The following is a 22,175-nucleotide window of genomic DNA, read 5'->3' as shown; positions in this document are numbered from 1 at the left end:
TCTTCATCCTCACTTTATAAATTTCTGTGTCTTACCTATCCTAAATTCAGTACATCAGATAAACCTTTCCTTGACTCTCTTTCTGGTTGTTGTGGAAACCTGGAAAAATACACATTTGGCACGGCCTTTGTCTTAAAAGCTTTATCCCTTGGTTTTTGTGTCAGTTCTTTCTGAATTCCCTTACCCCTTAACATCCCCTCTCCTCCACACCACCTGCCTGCCCGCCTTTCTTGGATTCTTTTCTTTTTTAGAATGTAGGTTTGTATCTTTAGTCCAGTGTTGATTGAACTTTCTACTCTCATGATTTCACATGTAACATGTTGTGTTGTTAGTCGCTCAGTTGTCTCCAACTCTTTGCAACCCCAGGGACTGTAGCCTGTCAGGCTCCTCTGTCCATGGGATTTCCCAGGCAAGGATATTGCAGTGGGTAGCCATTTCCTTCTCCAGGGGATCTTCCCAACCCAGGGATTGAACCCAGGTCTTCATTGCAGGCAGTCTTTTCCATCTGATCCACCAGGGAAGCCCCAACACGGGTTTCCCATTGTGAGTGGGACACATTGGAAATGTCCTGTGGACGAGATTACCAAGTATGAGAGACAATGATTTTTATATGTATTAATATAATCACTGTCTCTCATACTTGGTAATCTGCTTATCCACTGGACATTTCCAGTGTCTCACTGTTCAAACACATCTCTCACAGATGTGTGTACTTCTAACAATATTTTTAAAACTGAAAAATACTCTTCTTTGGACATACTTCTCCTCCTTCATTCTGTTCTTTCTGTTCACTGTGTCATCCAAGCTAGAAATGGAGATGTCACTCTTGACTGCTCCTCTGTGCTCTTCTCTCACATGCAGTGAACTGCCAAAATCTCTTTTCCTCTTTCTTCTCCTCCCTAGTATCACTCCCTTGGGTCAGGCTCCTGCTCTTACTTGGAGTACTGCAACATCTTGATAACCACTTTCCTAGCCTAGTTTTGTTGTTATCCTTGTCAAATATATCCTCCAAACAGCTGTCAAAGCCATCTCCAGTGCAGATCTATCTGTTACTCCGTGGCTGTAGCATGCCTGATGTTCAGGCCCTCTGTGATCTGTCCCTTGCCTAGTGTGCTAGCCACATTGCTCCCCACTGTTCACCATAGCCTTTGTGTGCAGCATTAGTGGTTATAATTCTCCAAATACGCTCTCCTTGTCCCCATCTCTGTATTGTCTTACAGAATCCCTAAACCTAAAGTCAGAAGTCTGCCACACTTTGTGTCGTTAGAGCTTCTTACTTACCTTTAAAACTCCCTTGGGGTTAACCATTTCCTGATATGTTTTCCTTTTCCTGTCTTTATGTGTAAAATCCTTAGAGCAGTGCCTGTCATATAAATAATGCTATAAGCATGTTGGCGCTAAATGTTTTACATACTCATTTTGATTTCACTTTTCGGTTCATTTTCTCTAACATCAGCAGAACCTAGCAATGCCTGAATGATGGCTGTATAGTATGCCATCCCGTTGCTACATTGTATTTCAGTTGTCCTCTTATAAGGCAGTTCTAAGTTTATGAACTTGAAGATATCTTATTACAGCTTTTCTTGTACTTAGGATCATTTCTTTGGCATGTGAGTTGCATAACTGAAACCGGAGTGCAAGTAATTTTTATGACTGTTGTATATACAGTCATATGTTTGTACAAAAAGATCAGTTTTTATGTCTGATAACATACCATTTTTTCTGCAGTCTTATTAATCACATTGAGTACTTCTCCCACTAATTTAACTCATGATTTGTAATCCATCTGTTTTTGGTCTTGATTTATGAATTTTTTAAGTCCCTGAACATTTTAAAAATTCAACTGAAAGTCATTTTTTTTCATACGTAATAAATAGTTCTTCGCCATTGCTGTGTGCATAACAACTGCAAAATTAAATATTTTCTACTCTATTGTTTCTTCCCCATTCTGATGCTTATTTGATACATCAGAGCCTTTATAAAATGTTTGTTTTTGATCTCTTGTTAATGAGACTACAGTATTTTTTGTTCCAAACCTATCTGAAGAAGATGGTATACTTTGCTCAATACCAACACATTATATTTGCTTACTTATTATTCTCTCTGGAAAGATGCATCATTTATGTATATATTCTACAGATGAGCCTTGAACAAGTTTTGAATTGCATGGGTCCACTTATACTTGGATTTTTAAAAAAATACTATAGTACTACATCGATCTGCAGTTGGTTGAATACAAGGATGTGAACCTTCTGGTTATGGTGGAACTGTGGATGTGGAGCACTCACTAAAAGTTATACCCAGGTCTTTTTACTTTGTATAGGGTGGGCACCCCTAACCCCTGTGTTGTTCAAGGGTTAACTTTAATTTCCCTTGGCAGCACTATATCATCAGTATATATTTGTGGATAATTAAATAGCAGTAAACAAAATGGTCTAACTATAAGATAATGATACCTTACATGTGACAGTATAACTGAATTCCTGCTTACGTTGATAATAGGTTTGTGTTCAGTTCAGTTCAGTCGCTCAGTCGTGTCCGACTCTTTGCGACCCCATGAATCGCAGCACCCCAGGCTTCCCTGTCCATCACCAGCTCCCGGAGTTCACCCAAACTCATGTCCATCGAGTCGGTGATGCCATCCAACCATCTCATCCTCTGTCGCCCCCTTCTCCTCCTGCCCTCAATCTTTCCTGGGCATCAGGGTCTTTTCAGATGAGTTAGCTCTTTGCATCAGGTGGCCAAAGTATTGGAGTTTTAGCTTCAACATCAGTCCTTCCAACGAACACCCAGGACTGATCTCTTTTAGGATGGACTAGTTGGATCTCCTTGCAGTCCAGGGGACTCTCAGGAGTCTTCTCTAACACCACAGTTCAAAAGCATCAATTCTTTGGCATTTAGCTTTCTTTATAGAACAGCTCTCACATCCATACACGACTACTGGAAAAACCATAGCCTTGACTAGACGAGGTTTGTTAGTAGGGTGGGCACCCCTAACCCCTGTGTTGTTCAAGGAATACTTTCAGGAATTTCTTTTTTTTTTTTTAAATTTTGGGAAAGAGATTGGCCTTGATAGAAATTTCTTATAAACTAAGTCAACAGGGAATTTATTCTTAGATTCAGGCAGTTCTCATGAAAGTAGCTCAGAGAAAAAGAGTCTTCCTTGATTCCCTTTCAGGCACATTTACCTTGCTACTGATTTCTGCACCAGCCATGAAAATGACTCTGTGCCTTTAATGATGCAGTTTCCTCTACTTGTGGCCCTCGTTTCCTCTGACAGGCAACTCATATATTTCTTGAAATCTAGCTGAAGTTATTATTTTGTGTTTAATTTATTTTACTTATGTGGCTTAGTTCCTGTTATCTCTGAAATGGGGATAATAGTAACTACCTCAGAGTTGCAGTTGGAATCAGTTACTTAGACACCCAAAAGTACTTAGGTCTTGGCACCCAATTAGTACTAAGTGAACGTTAGCTGTTGCTGCTCTTATTCATTGTTTATGTGTCAGACTCCTTTAAACTATGAGTTCCTAGAAGACCAAACTGGATTTTTTAAAATGGATAAATAGCTGGGATATTTAAGAAGAATCTTCATGTTAAATAAACACACAGTTCATTGCTCAGCCTGCATCCTTAATTTAGTATTTTTCATTAGTGTTTTAAAATACAATTAAATACTTCACGTTAAATCTTTTAAAATATTTCAGAATGAAGATTTACTAAATGAAATAAAACAACTTAAAGAGGAACTAAAGAAAAAAGATGAAAAAATCCAACTATTAGAACATCAGCTTGTAAGTATTATAGTGTGATATATAAAGTGAAGCCTTTTCAAACTGGGCAATATATATATATATATATTTATAAAACTAGCCAGAATTGAAATTGGACTTTATTTTTTGGCTTTTAAAATTGCACTGTTGTTTTGTTTTTAGGTTATATGCACTCTATAAAAGTATGTGGTTTAATTTTCAGTCTAAATAGTTTTTCAGAGTGAAAAACTCAATCCATTTTCAGTTGCGTCTGTTTGGAGATTTGAAATTCACCAACTTACCTTCATGTTACTGAGGAATGAAACTGGGTGTTTAGTCTTTAGAAATCTGAATGGCTGTCTTGTTAGAAGGTTATTCTAAAAAAAATGTTTCCCCTTGGGCGATGTTCTGTGATTTCTCAGAGCCATATGATTCTTTATAATTTTATAATTGTTAAAATGTCAAATATTAGTTCCATATGAAAACTGTATGTACTGTGTCTTGAATTTAATTATAATTTAATTTGTAATAATAAAAGGCCAGGATAACAAGAACGTAATGGCGTAACAATAAGCCAAAGCTTTCTTGGAAGTTAAAAGCTTATATTGGCCAAGCAAAGTAATTTGGCGATGTGAAATAGTAATTTCACTCAGAATATAAAATATAAAACATACTGAGTTCTGAACCACTGGGGTCAAATCAGAGATCCAGCTTATGAATAAATGGTAAGGATAGATGGATCAGATGTTATGATTAAGGGTATCAGAAGATATAATAAACCTGAAAAAATAAGAATAACCTAATAGTGCAAATTCAGGGCCTACTAAATATAAAACTAAGAAGGACAAGAGTAAGACTAGTTTTTGTATTTCAAAACTAAAGACAGAGAACAAGCTGGTGGAGGAGTAGGTGGACACGGAGTACGTCTCTCTCCACGGATACATCAGGAATACCCCTTCAGACACAGAAGTGTGTGCAGAACACCAGCTGAGAGTGAACAGGAGTAGCTGACAAGAGGGAAAGAACATATAGAACCACACAAAACTTGGTAGGACAAAGGAACTAGGGGAAAAAGCCGAAGTGTTAGGACTGGACCTGTCCTCGGCGGGTAGGGGAACTGAAACAGAAACCTGAGCCCCACGGGCGATTGTCTGAGTCGGAGGAGAAACATTTAAGGCTAAGAGTGAAACAGCTGATCTGTAGCAGCCTAAATGGAATGAGAATCAGACAGTCCTTGCCGGAGCTGTACATGCCCCAGACAGGGACTCAGGTTCCCTGGAAGGCTTTAGTGGCTGGGAGCTGGAGTTTAGGGATTCTGAGGCAATCCCAGGGCGAGGGCTGCTGTTGACTGCAGAGAGTTGAATTGAGGGGATGTGAGGGAGGATATTGTGGTGGGAAATGCCTGTGGAGGAAATCCAGGCAGCCATGGAAGCAAGGCAATTCTGCTGAGTCACAGGTAGGGGATGGAGCCATCACCGTAGCCTCTCTCTCCCCACAAGTCAGCATTGGCAGCTGAACAATAGAGAGGCTGGCCCATCAAATGCCTGATGCACTGAACTACAGAGCAAGACCCCACCCAGGGTGCTCCTTTAAGTGCCTGACGTGCCGATCTACAAACTAGGACCCCAGCCAGGGGGACCCCTCTATGTCCCTGACCCATGGAACAACAGAGAAGGACCCCAGGCAAGGGAGCCCTCGAAGTGCCTGCATGGGTGGAGCTACAGAGAAAGACTGGCCAGAGGCCTTCTGATTGACAGCTACAAGAGGCTTGAAGAAAGACTCTGATAGAGCCATAACATTCTGCGGCGGAGGCAGTCTGTGTCCCTGCTTGGTACCACCAGAGTCCCCACAAGCCAAGCAGCTGCACCACCTTCATGCTTAGCTGTCACTGGGGCAGAACTGCCACCGGGAAAATAAGTCTTGCATCTATGCGTGCAGGATTGCTTTGCTAGTGTCCAGCTCTTTGCGACCCTGTAGACTGAAGCTGTCCAGGCTGCTTTGTCAGGGAGAGGGGTTCTCCAGGCAAGAACACTGGAGCGTATTGGCCAATACTGGTTGCCGTACCCTTCTAGAGCACTATATTTCCTGCTGCACTAGCTGCCAACTCCCCTGAATACCTGGTGCTGCCAGAACCCCTGCGACCCAAGCAGCGGACCACCTCCACACCTGGCCCTCACAGGGACAAACCCAAGTCCTCCAGGGCAGCCTCAGGAGCAAACCTCAGTGGACGACCCACGTGCTGAGGTGGAAATAAAACCACAACTGAAACCCAGGGGCAGTGTGGCTAAGGAAGAAGATCCAAAACATTCCCACCAGCTGTACAAGCTGCAGATTAAATCCTCATGATCAATTAGGCAGATTCTGTGCCTATGGAATATATAAAAGGTCATTGAGAGCTCCCACAAAAGGAACCACACTAGTTCTGATAGCTGTGGACATTGGAGGCAAGAACACACAGGAGTAGGACCAGATTAGAATTTGAGCTTCCCCCACAGCAGGTCCAGAGATCAGCAGAGTGTTAGAGGGCATCCTAGGGAGGTGAGGTGGACTCTGACTCCCAGCGAGGGAAAGGACTCTGATAGCAGTGACTCAAGAAAAACGTTTATTATTCTTATGTTTTTACTTGTCTTGTAGATTCTTTTGGATTGTTTTTCCTTTTTTGTTCCTCTCTTTCCCCTCTCCATTGTAGTTATTGGTTTTATTGGCACTATGAAATCCAGTTAAGCTTTTGAGCTTTTCTTTTTTTTCTCAGTCACATTTTTATTGTTATAAACCTCTGCCTCTTCGTTGGTTGGGCTTTTGCAGTTCTGTGGCATTTTCCTTTTTTTCTTCTTTTCTCTTTTTTTATTTTTAATTTTTCAAACCTATTATTTTTTTTACATTTATTCCTTTGTTTGCTTTTCGTATTGTTCTTTTTCCCTTGCAGTCAATCTTTAAAACGTATATAAATCTTCATTTACCTCTATTTAACTTTGCATATCTATTCTTTCTTTCCTTTCCTCTCAACATATTTGTTAGTTTTATTTTCATTGTTATATTTTCCAATTGGCATCTTGCTTTAGTTTTGTTTTCCAGTTTGTGCTTTAGGTAGTTTTGTTCTTAACTGATTAATACAATTTTTGCTTTTCTTTGTTTGCTGGGTCAATCTATTCTACTTTATTTTGTTGGACTGTTGTGATTTTGCTTATGGTTGTATATGTATATATTCAGTCACACAGTTTATTGTTGTTATAAACCTCTGCCTCTACGTTGGGCTTTTGAAGTTCTGTGTTTTCCTTTTTTCTTTCTTCTCCGTTTTTTTTTTTCTTCTTTTTTTATAATTTTAATTTTTTTAAACCTACTGTATTTTTTCTACATTTATTCCTTCATTTGCCTTTCCTACTGTTCTTTTCCCCTTGCAGTTAATCTTTATATAAATCTTCTTCATCTACTCCTGTTTAACTTTGCATATCTATTTTTTCTTTCTTTTCTTTCCTCTCAACATATTTGTTAGTTTTGTTTTCATTGCTTATTCCCCACTTGGCGCCTTGCTTTTGTCTTGTTTTCCAGTTTGTACTTTAGTTAGTTTGGTTCTTAACTGGTTAATATAATTTTTGATTTCCTTTGTTTGCTGGGTCAATCTGCTGTACTTTATTTTTGTTGGATTGTTCTGACTTTGCTCATGAGTGTATATGTATACGTGTATATTCCATTATTTTAATTATTTGCCTGACTTTGTAACTGCCATTTGTCTGGGGTTCATCTTTGGTTTCTCATTTTTGGATATTTGTTCTAATCTCACTTAATACCATACCAAACCACACCAGAGATCAAGCCCTGAGCCTTTGGAGTGGGAGCACTGACTCTAAGACCCTAGACTACCAGAGAAATAACCCTAGGGAGTATCAAATAGTGAGAACTCACACAAAGGAAACCACTTGAATACAAGACCCAGCATCACCCAACCACCAGTAGCACCCTGTACAGGACGCCTCATCTAAACAACAAACAAAACAAAAATAGAAACCCAATCATCAGCAGATAGGATTACCACCTCACTCAACCTTGCCCATCAGAGGAAAAGCAAACAAAAACTCAGCACAAATCTCACCCTATATGAAGCTTACAGAAACCACTGGAACAAACTTAGGAAGGCAGAAAACAAAAGGAAGAAAGAATTTAACCTTGAAGCCTTGGTAAAGGAGACCTCAAACACAATAAGTTAAAAAAAAAATAATGAAAAGGCAGAGAAATACTACACAAATGAAGTAACAAAGTAGAAACAGTGAAGTCCAAATAAATGAAGAGGAAATAGGCAAACTACCTGAAAAAGAATTCAGAATAATGATAGTGAAGATGATCAAAAACCTTGAAAACAAAATGGAGAAAATGCAAGAATCAATTAACAAAGACCTAGAAGAATTGGAGAAGGAAATGGCAACCCACTCCAGTATTCTTGCCTGGAGAATCCCATGGACGGAGGAGCTTGGTGGGCTACAGTCCACGGGTCGCAAAGAGTCGGACACAACTGAGTGACTTCACTTCACTAGAAGAATTAAAGAATGAGCATACAGAGACAACAACACAATTACTGCAATTAAAAATACTCTAGAAGGAATCAATAGCAGAATATCTGAAGCAGAAGAACGAATCAGTGAGCTGGAAGATAAAATGGTGGAAATGACTTCTGAATAGCAAAATAAAGTATAAAAAGAATGAAAAGAACTGAGGATAGTCTCAGAGACTTGGGACAGTATCAAATGCACCAACATTCAGATTATAGGAATCCCAGAAGAAGAGGAAAAGAAAGGGTATGAGAAAATTTTTGAAGAGATTATAGTTGAAAATTTTCCCAACATGGAAAAGGAAATAGTCATTCAAGTCGAAGAGGCACAGAGTTCCACACAGGATAAACTGAAGGAGAAACACGCCAAGACACATACTAATCAAGGTAAAAAGGATTAAACACAAAGAAAGAATATTAAAAGCAGCAAGGGAGAAGTAACAAGTAACATACCAGGGAAACCTCATACTTAACAGCTGATCTTTCAGGAAACTCTGCAGGTCAGAAGGGAATGGCAGGATATATTTGAAGTACTGACAGGGAAGAATCTGCAATGAAGATTACTGTACCCAGCAAGAATCTCATTCAGAACTGATGGAGAAATAAAAAGCTTTTCATATAAGCAAAAGTTAAGAGAATTCAGTACCACTAAACCAGCTTTACAACAAATGTTAAAGGAACATATATAGTCAAGAAATACAAGAGAAGAAAAAAGATTTACAAAATCACCCCCAAACAATTAAGAAAATGGCAGTAGGAACATATATATTGATAACTAGTTTAAATGTAAATGGATTAAATGCTCTAACCAAAAGACACAGACTGGCTGAATGGACACAAAAACAAGACCCATATATATGCTGTCTGCAAGAAACTCACTTCAGACCTAAAGACACATAACAGACTGGAAGTGAGAGGATGGAAAAATATATTCCATGCAAATGGGAAGCAAAAGAAAGCTAGAGTAGCAGTCCTCATATCAGACATAACAGACCTTAAAATAAAGAGTATTACAAGAGAGAAGGAAGGACACTACATAATGATCATGGGACTAATCTTAAGAGGAAGACATAGTAATTGTAAATATTTGTGCACCCAACATAGGAGCACCTCCATAGGTAAGACAAACCCTAACAGACATAAAAGGTGAAATTGACAATAACATAATAATAGTAGGAGACTTCAACACCCAGTCGCACAAAGGGACAGATCATCAAAACAGAAAATTAATAAGGAAACACAAGTCTTAAATGATACACTAGATGAGATGGATCTCATTGATATCTTTAGGACATTCCATCCAAATACAGAAGAATACACTTTCTTCTCAAGTGCACATGGAACATTTTCCAGGATAGACCACATCTTGGGTCACAAATCAAACTTGAGTAAATTTAAGAAGATTGAAATCATATCAAGCATCTTCTCCGACAACAGCACTATGAGTCTAGATATCAATTAGAAGAAAAAAAAACTGCAAGAAACACAAACACATGGAGGTTAAACAACACGGTTCTAAATAACCAACAGGTTACTGAGGAAATCCAATGGGAAATGAAAAAACTTCTAGAAACAAATGCCAATGAAAACACAACAATTCAAAACCTATGGTATGCAGCCAAAGCAGCTCTAAGAGGGACGTCTATAGCAATACAGCCTACCTCAAGAAACAAGAGAACACCAACTAGACAATCTAACTTCACACCTAGAACAACTGGAAAAAAGAACAAAAAACCCCACAAAGTTAGTGGAAGGAGAAAATCATAAAAACTCAAGCGGAAATAAGTGAAAAAGAAATGAAAGAAACAATAATAAAGATTAATAAAACTAAAAGCTGGTTCTTTTAGAAGATAAACAAAATTGATAAGCCTTTAGCCAGACTCATCAAGAAAAAAAGAAGAATCAGTGCAACAAAATTAGAAATGAAAAGGGAGAGGTTACAACAGACAGAGGAGTATGAGACTATGATTAACAACTATATGGCAATAAAATGGATAACCTGGAGGAAATGGACAGATTCTTAGAAAAGTTCAATCTTCCAAGACTGAACCAGGAAGAAATAGAAATTATGAACAACCCAATTCTAAGCACTGAAATTGAAGCTGTGATAAAAAAAAATCTCCCATAAAACAAAAGCCCAGGACCAGATGGCTTCAAAGGAGAATTCTATCAAATGTTTAGAGAAGAGCTAATGCCTATCCTTCTAAAAGTCTTTCAAAAAATTGCAAACTCAATCTACGAGGCCACCCTCACCCTGGTACCAAAACCAGACAAAGACAACACACAAAAATAAAACCACAGACCAATATCACTGATGAACATAGATGCAAAAATCCTCAACAAAATTTTAGCAAAAAGATTATAGCCACACATCAGGAAGCTCATATCATGAATAAGTTGGTTTATTCCAGGAAAGCAATGATTCTTCAATATATTCAAATCAATCAATGCGGTACACCATATAAACAAACTGAAAGATAAAACCATATGATACTCTCAATAGATGCAGAAAAAGCCTTTGACAAAATTCAACACTCATTTATGAATAAAACTGTTCAAAAAATGGGCATAGAAGGAACAACTCAACATAGTAAAGGCCATATATGATAAGCCTACAGCAAACATTATTCTCAATGGTGAAAAACTGAAAGCATTCCCCTAAGATCAGGGACAAGACAAAGGTGTCCACTTTCACCACTGTTATTCAACATAATTCTGGAATTCCTACCTATAGCAATCAGAGAAGAAAAAGGAACCCACGAATCCAGATCGGAAGAGAAGAAGTAAAGTTCTCACTGTTTGCAGATGATGTGATACTGTACGTAGAAAACCCTAAAGATAGTATCAGAAAATTGCTGGCACTAATCAGTGAATTTAGCAGAGTTGCAGGATACAAAATCAGTACACAGAAATCACTTGCATATCTATATACTAACAATGAAAAATCAGAAAGAAATTAAGGAATCAATCCCATTCACCATTGCAACAAAAAGAATTAAATATCTGGGAATAAACACCTGGGGTAATGGGCAAATTTGGACTTGGAATACAGAATGAAGCAGGGCAACGGCAAATAGAGTTTTGCCAAGAGAACACACTGGTCATAGCAAACACCCTTTTCCAACAACACAAGAGAAGACTCTACACATGGACATCACCAGATGGTCAACACTAAATTAGATTGATTATATTCTTTGCAGCCAAAGATGGAGAACCTCTATACAGTGAGCAAAAACAAGACCAGGAGCTGACTGTGGCTCAGATCATGAACTCCTTATTGCCAAATTCAGACTTAAATTGAAGAAAGTAGGGAAAACCACTAGACCATTCAGATATGACCTAAATCAAATCCCTTATGATTGTACAGTGGAAGTGAGAAATAGATTTAAGGGACTAGATCTGACAGATAGAGTGCCTGATGAACTATGGATGGAGGTTCGTGACATTGTTCAGGAGACAGGGATCAAGATCATCCTCATGGAAAAGAAATGCAAAAAAGCAAAATGGCTGTCTGAGGAGGCCTTACAAATAGCTGTGAAAAGAAAAGAAGTGAAAAGCAAAGGAGAAAAGGAAAGATATAAGCATCTGAATGCAGAGTTCCAAAGAATAGCAAGGAGAGATAAGAAAGCAACAGAGAGGAAAACAACAGAATGGGAAAGACTAGGGACCTCTTTAAGAAAACTAGAGATACCAAGGGAACATTTCATGCAAAGATGGGCTCGATAAAGGACAGAAATGGTATGGACCTAACAGAAGCAGAAAATACTAAGAAGAGGTGGCAAGAATATGCAGAAGAACTGTAGAAAAAAGAGCTTCACGACCCAGATAATCACGATGGTGTGATCACTCATCTAGAGCCAGACATCTTGGAATGTGAAGTCAAGTGGGCCTTAGAAAGCATCACTACGAACAAAGCTAGTGGAGGTGATAGAATTCCAGTGGAGCTATTTCAAATCCTGAAAGATGATGCTGTGAAAGGGCTGCACTCAATATGCCAGCACATTTGGAAAACTCAGCAGTGGCCACAGGACTGGAAAAGGCCAGTTTTCCTTCCAATCCCAAAGAAAGGCAATGCCAAAGAATGCTCAAACTACCGCACAACTGCACTCATCTCACACGCTAGTAAAGTAATGCTCAAAATTCTCCAATCCGGGCTTCATCAGTACATGAACCGTGAACTTCCAGATATTCAAGCTGGTTTTAGAAAAGGCAGAGGAACCAGAGGTCAAATTGCCAACATCTGCTGGATCATTGAAAAGGCAAGAGAGTTCCAGAAAAATATCTATTTCTGCTTTATTGACGATACCAAAGCCTTTGACTGTGTGGATCACAGTAAACTGTGGAAAATTCTGAAAGAGATGGGAATACCAGAACACCTGTCCTGCCTCTTGAGAAACCTGTATGCAGGTCAGGAAGCAACAGTTAGAACTGGACATGGACCAACAGACTGGTTCCAAATAGGAAAAGGAGTACCTCAAGGCTGTATACTGTCACCCTGCTTATTTAACTTCTATGCACAGTACATCATGAGAAACGCTGGGCTGAATGAAGCACAAGCTAGAATGAAGATTGCCAGGAGAAATATCTATCACCTCAGATATGCAGATAATACCACCCTTGTGGCAGAAAGTGAAGCGGAACTAGAAGAGCTCTTGCTGAAAGTGAAAGAGGAGAGTGAAAAAGTTGGCTTAAGGCTCAACATTCAGAAAACGAAGATCATGGCATCTGGTCCCATCACTTCATAGGAAATAGATGGGGAAACAGTGGAAACAGTGTCAGACTTTTGTTTTTTTGGCCTCCAAAATCACTGCAGATGTTGATTGCAGCCATGAAATTAAAAGACATCTACTCCTTGGAAGGAAAGTTATGACCAACCTAGATAGCATGTTCAAAAGCAGAGACATTACTTTGCCAACAAAGGTCCATCTAGTCAAAGCTATGGTTTTTCCAGTGTCATGTATGGATGGGAAATTGGACTGTGAAGAAAGCAGAGTGCCGAAGAACTGATGCTTTTGAACTGTGATGTTGGAGAAGACTCTTGAGAGTCCCTTGGACTGCAAGGAGATCCAACCAGTCCCTTCTAAAGGAGATCAGTCCTGGGTGTTGATTGGAAGGACTGATGCTAAAGCTGAAACTCCAATACTTTGGCCACCTCATGCGAAGAGTTTTCTCATTGGAAAACACTCTGATACTGGGAGGGATTGGAGGCAGGAGGAGAAGGGGACGACAAAGGATGAAATGGCTGGATGGCATCACTGATTCAATAGAGATGAGTTTGAGTGAACTCTGGGAGTTGGTGATAGACAGGGAGGCCTGATGTGCTGCGATTCATGGGGTCGCAAAGAGTCGGACACAACTGAGCAACTGAACTGACCTGAAGGAGACAGAAGAACTGTACAGAGAAAATTATAATACACTAATGAAAGAAATCAAAGACAGCAAAAACAGATGGAGGGATATTTATGTTCCTGGGTAGGAAGAATCAATATTGTGAAAATGACTATGCTACCAAATGCAGTCTACAGATTCAGTGCTATCTCTGTCAAATTATCAGTGGTATTTTTCACAGAACTAGAACAACAAATTTCACAATTCATATGGAAACTCAAAAGACCCTGAATAGCCAAAGCAGTCTTGAGAAATAAGAATGGAGGTGGAGGAATCAACCTTCCTGACTTCAGATTATACTACAAAGCTGCAGTCTTCAAGACAGTATGGTACTGGCACAAAAACAGAAATATAGACCAATGGAACCAGATAGAAAGCCCAGAAATAAACCCATGCACCTATGGTATGTTATTTTTGACAGAGGAGGCAAGAATATACAATGGGGCAAAGACAGCCTCTTCAATAAATGGTGCTGGAAAAACTGGACAGCTACATGTAAAAGAATGAAATTAGAACACTTCCTAACACCATACATGAAGATAAACTCAAAATGGATTAAAGATCTAAATGTAAAACTGGAAACCATAAAACTCTTGGAGGAAAGTATAGGCACAACACTAATGACATTAATTAAAGCAAGATCCTCTATGACCCACCTCCTATAGTAATGGAAATAAAAAGAAAAGCAAACAAGTGGGACCTGATTAAACTTAAAAGCTTTTGCACAGCAAAGGAAACTATAAGCAAGGTGAAAGGACAACCCTCTGAATGGGAGAATATAATAGCAAAGGAGACAAGTGACAAAGGATTTATTTCCAAAATATTCAAGCAGCTCATACAACTCAATACCAGAAAAACAAACAACCCAATCAAAAAGTGGGAAAAAGACCTCAACAGACGTTTCTCCAAAGAAGACATGCAAATGGCTAACAAACACATGAAAAGATGCTCAACATCACTTATCATTAGAGAAATGAACATCAAAACTACAATGAAGTATCACGTCACGGCAGTCAGAATGGCCATCATCAAAAAATCTAGACACAATAAATGCTGGAGAAGGTGTGGAGAAAAGGAAATGCTCTTGCACTGTTGGTGGGAATGTAAATTGATACAGCCACTTTGGAAGACTCTATGGAGATTCCTTATCAAAGTAGGAATAAAACCACTATATGACCCAGCAATCTAACTCCTAGGCATATACCCCGAGGAAACCAAAATTGAAAAAGGCGCATGTATCCATTGTTCATTGCAGCACTATTTCCAATAGCTAGAACATGGAAGCAACCTAGATGTCCATTGACAGATGAATAGTAAAGAAGTGGTGGTACATACACACAATGGAGTATTACTCAGCCATAGAAAGGAATGCACTTGAGTCGGTTTTGATGAGGTAGATGAAGCTAGAACCTATTATACAGAGTGAAGTGAGTCAGAAAGAAAGATATAAATATCATATTCTAATGCATACATATGGAATCTAGAAAAATGGTACTGAAGAATTTATTCACAGGTCAGCAATGGAGAAACAAACATAAGAGAATAGACTTATGGACATGGGGAGAGGGGAGGAGGGGGTGAGATGTGTGGAAGAGTAACATGGAAACTTCCATTACCATATGTAAAATAAGATAGCCAACAGGAATTTGCCGTATGGCTCAGGAAACTCAAATGGGTGCTTTGTATCAGTATCAGTCTAGAGGGGTGGGATGTGGTGGGAGATGGGAGGAAGGTTCAAAAGGGAGGGGATGTATGTATACCTATGGCTGATTCATGTTGAGGTTTGACAGAAAACCACAAAATTCTGCAAAGCAATTATCCTTCAATTAAAAAAATACAACTAAACACAAACCCAATCAATGTAGCCAGTTTTCAGGGAAAAGAAAAGGTAGCTTTAAGAAATTAAGCTTCAGATTTTACAGAAATATGTTATAGAGCACAAAACTTGTATCTAGTGATTTTAGAAAAAAAGATTATGACTCTCGTATTCTGTAGCTAAACCCCTTTTTTTTTAATATACAGAGGTACATCCTCTGAACTTTAATGCATTGAAAAATATGCTACACATTTATCTTTGTAAAATTATTTAATGATGCATCCTAAGTACTTGAGAGAGAATTTTTAAAATAACTTAGGAATAAAGAAGTAAAGATTAAAATGAATGAATGGTTAAATGGAAATCCACCTTTAGAGAGACTCGATCGGATAATCTTCCCAACTACTAATGGGAGAAAACTTAAGGCTCATTATTTAATCATATGTCATTGTATATCATTTGAATGTTAAATTTGTTTAATTTATAAATTAAAACATTTTTGAAATAAAAATTATTTTTAACTAAAAAATTTAAGTTGCTACTTTTGTAAGTATTTAGATAAAATATATTTCAGGAAAGAGATAAAGGGTATACTGAAGAAGTACTGAGTTATTTATCTACAAATAAGTATCTAAAATTATTCTTGTCATGTACTTAGATAAAATGTTTGTGGACTGCTCTAAGGTAACTATTAGTAGATTAGAATAATGTATCTTATGAAAGATAAAAGTAAAAGAGGACATAGAGAAATATCAAGGATATCTAAAAATAGCAAAACTAAGGTGACAGAAATTTGACTAAATGTAATAAATATTAATATAATAATAAATGGAAATGGCATTATCTCATGTAGAGAGCTTTGTTGAGGATTTAAAGTAAAATCCTTTAATTTCTTTACATAAGGGAAATTTAGGTAAAGTCAAATGGCATAGTAATACTGTATATAAAAGGTTGGGAGTTTCAATATTAAAATTAAAAAAGTAAATCTAAGACCGACATAATTATGAAAAAAATCACTTTATATTGATACATGATTAATAATAAATAATGAAAAATACAGCTTTTTATGCTGAGAAGTTTTAATAATTCTTTTAACTTCAGTATGCCCTTTAAAAAATATTCTTTTCTCATTTATAATATTACCTTTAACTAGTTAACAGTAATTTTAAAATATTTTCTAGCATTCAGTCCATATTCTGATTTCTCCAGTTCTGAAAATATCTCGTATGTTTATACATTGCATCAAGTTATATCCCCTAAGTTTCTTTTACTTTAGAATCATTCTTTTTTTTTCCCATTGTACTCCCTTATTAAAGAGACTGGGTCAGTTATCCTGAAGAATATCTCACCTTACAAATAACGTTTAGAAATGTTTTAGAAATATCTAAGAGAATCCTAAAGAAAGAAAAACACAAGCAAAAACATTACTCTTTATTGATATGTGAAATTGTCTGTATTTGATATATTAAATTTAGATATTATTTATTTCAGAAGAGCCTATCACCTATCTTTAGTTATGGTCTAGAAAGTCTTTTGTTCAAATCAAGAATTTAAAAGGATATAAACCATTGAAAGCAGAAATATGCAACTGTACTTTTCAGATTACCAAAATTAAAATTGCCCTTCTCTTTTTAGCCTTTTTCTTTCTTTATATCCCTTAGTTAGTTTTCTTAAAAATAGCAGAATGTTATCAGAGGAGCCATGGAATAGGAATTAGAGAACTTTTCTTGTTTGTATTAATTAGCTGAATGACATTGGCAGTTTCTATCACTCTAGTGCTTTCTTTATCAAAAATGTGGAGGTTTTTCTAAGTGATTTCAAAGTCCTTTTCCATTTCTAGCTTGTTATACTTTTAATCTTTTTTCAGAAATAGATACTCTAATCTCTGTTTATATGTAAACTTAAAAAAATACATTGACAATATAATATGTTAAATTCTTATTTTATGAGAAATATGCAGATATAAAATCAGATTGCAGTGCTCCAAAAATTAAGCCAAAAAGTATAGAGGCTTGACTATTTAAACCTTATTCCAAATGCTTGGAATGTCTGTATATTTTCACCTCAGTATACTACAGTTAAATAATAATTAATTTAGATTTATTTGTTCTTTGAGTCCTCAGAGTAATCCTATGAAAGTACTGGTGTAGAATCTTCTTTGTGGAGACATAGAAAGTGGAATTTGGCTTAAGTGGGCTGGCTGTGTAGTTGAGTATTTGAGAAGCCATGCCCAGACTGAAGCTGCATAGACCTAGGTTCAAATCCTGGCTCTGAACTTAGTAGCCATACTCTTAGGAAGTTACTTAATTTCTTTTAAGCCTCTTCTGTGTGTGGGGATAGTAAAATAATGCCGACCGTATAGTGGTGTATTATAAACTAAATGAACTATGTATGTAAAGTCCTTAATGCTATAATTGGCCCATGGATACATGATAAATAATAACTCTTATTTGATGATTTGCTCCAAATCACCCATCCTGGTGAATCAGTGCCTGTCTAGTGATGTTTTAAGTAAAAGTCTGACTAAAGTGACTTGAAAATAAGAATGTTTATAAACTTAATAACAAGAAAGTGTATTGGTCCATCTGTTTTCATGGTTTTTTAACTGGTCGTGTGGGTAATGGTAAAGTTCTCGCATGACTTTTCTGAAATCCTCTTGGATTCTTGCATGTCCTTTCATGGTCACAAGATGTTTGTGTAACTCTGTGTCACATACTCACGCCGTGGTCCCCCAAAATAGGAAAAGCACCTGTTTTTCTTTAGCATATCCATTTTTAAAATTAAGAACACTTTCTTAGAAATAACCCAGAAGTGTCTCATATTTTATTGGCTAGATTTGGGTTCTTTGTCCCTTAAGCATTGAGGAGTAGGATTAATCAGATTGGTTCAGACTAATCAAAATCTGTCATTGAGTCAAGAGACGATACATACTTCCTGAAATATGGGACCACATAGAAGGTGAGCATCTGAAAGAATCTGTCAGCAGTAAAGAACACAGATGGAGAGGGAATGATAAGAGTAGCTGTTGTCTGTCTATTGAAATGTCCCTAAAAGCTACATTTTCCGAATTATGGAAAATTCAAATATTTGCCAGTTATTGTCCTACATATGTTAGTTAGCACATAGGCTGCAGAACGGAAATTGTTTCTGGAATTGCAGTAGTCAAGATAAAATAAGTAATGTGCTTGCATTAAGATAAATGTTTTATGTTTTTTCTGCTTTCATGCCTCCCATATATGTTAAAAGTTAAGTCCTATTGAATTCCAAGAGATCTAAGTTGACCTGCTTATTATATTGAATTTCATTTCAGTGATTGTCCCATGTTTTGGAATGGAAAATATGTACATAATACAAAGAATAGGAAACGTCTGTATTACAGAGGTTTTTGTTTTGACTAGATTTTGATTGTGAAAATTGTAATGATTTGATTATAATTAAGAAAAAATTTGAATATTGGTAAATATTTTAGAAGTAGAAATGTATCATTTTAGCTTGATGAAATAATCAAGAATTTGTAATAGAGGTTTTCCTATAAAAAGTATATTGACCTCCAGTGAGGTTGTTTGATGAATAATACAGCTGTGTTCCAGCTTCACGCTAAGGAGAAATTCTCATTGTCATTCTTTTCATTTTTTAAAAAAGTTTGATGTTTATTTGAGAGACCATAGTTTACACAATAGGCATGTTACTTTGTGTTGTGTAATGATTGAATGAGTATGTTCTGAGTGAAGTTATGAGAAGAGAATTTATTTACAAACTGAGATGGTCAGATGGATTTTGTCAAAGGTCAGAAATCCTTTAAAATATTCCAGTCCAATAAAGTTAACACATCTTTAAAGAGGCTTCTAAATGCATTGCGCAAGTGAAGAGACAACTTTTCTGGAGGACTGGTGGTATTTAATATCTGAGTCCCATCAAAAATGAGTAAGAGACCTGGGTGTAGTGATTGTAGTACCATTTTAGGGAAATATTTAGTTTTGCAGTTATGTTCTTTATATGCTTATATATTGCTATATATAGAATATATATCTATATACATGTATATTTATATACATAAAACCATAGGTAGTGTGTTTCATGGTATGAGATTGCCAAGGGTAGTTTTGACTATTTAAAAATTTGCCTTGGTGGGTGAATAAAACCTAGCCTGTGGATAAGATGGGAGACTACTGAGTAGATTTTGATGTTTTCCTCTTATTTTAACCTTCTAAGAGAGACCCTAATTGCTTTGATTGTATGTATAAGTGTATATGTAAAATTACACTAATTTTACATTACAATTTTAATGTAAAAATTTGTGTTTTTGTTTAGGCAACTCGGTGTAACTGCCATCAAAAATCTAAAGAGGAAAAATGTACATATGCTGATAAATACACCCAAACACCCTGGAGAAGAATTCCTGTAAGTAACACATGCTCTTATCCTCTTTTCTTGTCATTTTCTATTTTGATGTTTTGTTCTACTGTTTTTGCTCTAATAATTTTGCATCTGCCATGACTGTCAAAAAATTTTTTTTAAGGTAAGTGGATTTTTCTTGTCTCCCAGTTGTTTCTGTGCTTTCTAAAGTTTCTATTCTGTGTCTTATATGAATGAATGTGCTTTAATAGCTTTTCCATTCTGCGTACTGTAGGTCATTTTATTTGAGTGTCTAGTCTCCCACTCATTGCATGTATTTATGAGAGCGGTGTTTCCCCTTGCCTACAAGAAAAAGAAGTCCAAAATACAGTCTTCCCTCTTCAGGGGCATATGACTCTGAAAATATACTAGGTAACATATTCTTTTTATTTGTTGAGATTTTTCAAATACATTCTTTTATTATAATTACCCAAATATTGAGGCTGTTAGGAAGCATGAATGTATTAAGATACAGACAAGTAAAGGTTATGTTTTAGGCAGAGAGTAAGGAATGGTTTCTTCTAAATTGTAGAAAATGACCATGCATTCTGTGCTGCTTCATTTTTTTCAAAAATATTGCATTTCGAAAGATATTAAGTGCTAAAATACACTTTCTGAAGTCAGTTCAGGATATGCCTGAGCCAGAGAGCCATCATGGCTATCAGTCACTATTATCCTATGGTGTGGCGCCAAGTAGTAAGTGCTTCTTGGTAAGAGAATGCCTGATAAGCCAGCCTTGAGCCTGCTTCTGCCTTATTTTAATCTGTGGAATCCTAGTAACACAAATGAACAGGGAATTATAATGGTTAATTAATCAACAGTCTGATTTTTTAAAAACTTATAGGCCTTTAAAGTTTATAAAATACTTACTTCTTTTCATTTAATAAGTAGTTATTTTTTGTGTGCTCTGTATAAAGTGCGATGCTAATAATTTCAGCAGAGGTTTGCTAAGCCCTTCCTATTTCAGTTATTAGCCTCTTGAAGTGTGGAATTGGGAAAGAAAACACACAGACAAAGATTCGTCCATCTTCCATTCTTCCATTAAAGTGTTTATTAAAGGAACCGGCAAGGTGATGTAATTAAAGTGTAGAAAGTGCTGTAAGGTTCAAAGGATTGGGAAAGTCTAGATAAAAGAATCGAACTTAGTGAAAAGAGTAAATAGGGTGGTTGAACCACAGAAAGCAGAAGATGTCAGTAGATAGAGAGGAGTTCTGGAATTCAGGATGAGAGACTCTTCTGCGTCAGCACTCTTCCATAGAATGTCCTTGCTGTCTAGTGCAGTTGCCACTAGCTGAATGTGACTGTTGAATACTTGAAAACGTGGCTAGTGTGACTGCAGAAGAGGATTTTAGGAAATATTTAATTGTAATTAATTTAAATATAAATAGCCACATATGGCTAGTAGATATTGGACAGAACATCTCTAGAGTTAATGATGAAGTAGCCCTAGACGGATATGGGAAAACTGCTGTGCATCATTGCTCAGTTTTGTCCGACTTGTTGTGACACCACACTTGTTGTGACTGTGTAGCCTGCGAGGCTCCTCTGTCCATGGGGATTCTGCAGGCAAGAATACTGGAGTGGGTTGCCTGGAGCAATAAGTAACAGGGAAGTCAGTGAAGGCAATTTTTATAAAAAATGAAGGACAATTTAAACAAAAATGGAGTTCATATTTAGGTAGTGGAAAAAAGAGAGAAAGAAGTAAGAATGAGTTGTAGGAGAAGATGGTGCCTTCAGAAGAAGAGTGGATAAGTCAGTTTCTGACCAAATGTTCTCATCTGAGGGACGGAATACTCAGATAAAATGGTGAAATGGATAATGTGGCGAGAAGAATAAAAACATGAAAGGTATCTAATCATTCACACAAAAATACTTGGAAGACTAGGAATATGCAGGAAAATGGTGGTTATGTGAGAAAGAAGGATTCACTTTAGACATAAAAACTTAATGAAACTTACTTTTAAATATTACTGTCCATGTGCAAGCATGGTCTTATAAATAGCATTTATAAGAACATTTATTGGACTGAATTAAGTTTTTTTAATGTATTTTCAATGTCATTTTTTAAATGCTACCCTGTTAGTTTATGACTGCACTGGGTCTTTGTTGCTGCACGCAAGCTTTCTGTAGTTGTGGTGAGTGCGGGCTGCTCTCTAGTCGCAGTATGTGCCTTCTCATTGTTGTAGCTTCTCTTGTTGTGGAGCGTGGGTTCTGGAGCTTGGGCTCGGTAGTCGGGGCCCACGGGCTCAGTTGCCCTGAGGCATGCGAAATCTTCCCAGAC

The 22,175-nt window shown here is 37.1% G+C and overlaps 1 protein-coding gene across 11 annotated transcripts in view; it reads left to right on the top strand.

The window, feature by feature from the left end:
• CCSER2 (coiled-coil serine rich protein 2) overlaps positions 1–22,175 on the top strand; it is a 162,523-nt gene that overhangs the window by 108,238 nt on the left and 32,110 nt on the right. For 10 of the 11 annotated variants that reach the window (XM_018042346.1, XM_018042347.1, XM_018042343.1 and 7 more), the window contains 2 exons: positions 3,708–3,794; positions 19,811–19,900. In XM_018042346.1, coding sequence (XP_017897835.1) covers positions 3,708–3,794; positions 19,811–19,900 — 177 coding nt within the window. Of the gene's footprint in view, positions 1–3,707; positions 3,795–19,810; positions 19,901–22,175 lie in introns of those variants that run through there. The other variant, XR_001917397.1, reaches the window with a different exon arrangement.

Source organism: Capra hircus, chromosome 28 (assembly GCF_001704415.2).
Source record: "Capra hircus breed San Clemente chromosome 28, ASM170441v1, whole genome shotgun sequence".
Classification (NCBI taxonomy): domain Eukaryota; kingdom Metazoa; phylum Chordata; class Mammalia; order Artiodactyla; family Bovidae; genus Capra; species Capra hircus.
The sequence above is the reverse complement of the archived record's forward strand: the minus strand, read 5'-3'. Positions and strand labels throughout refer to the sequence as shown.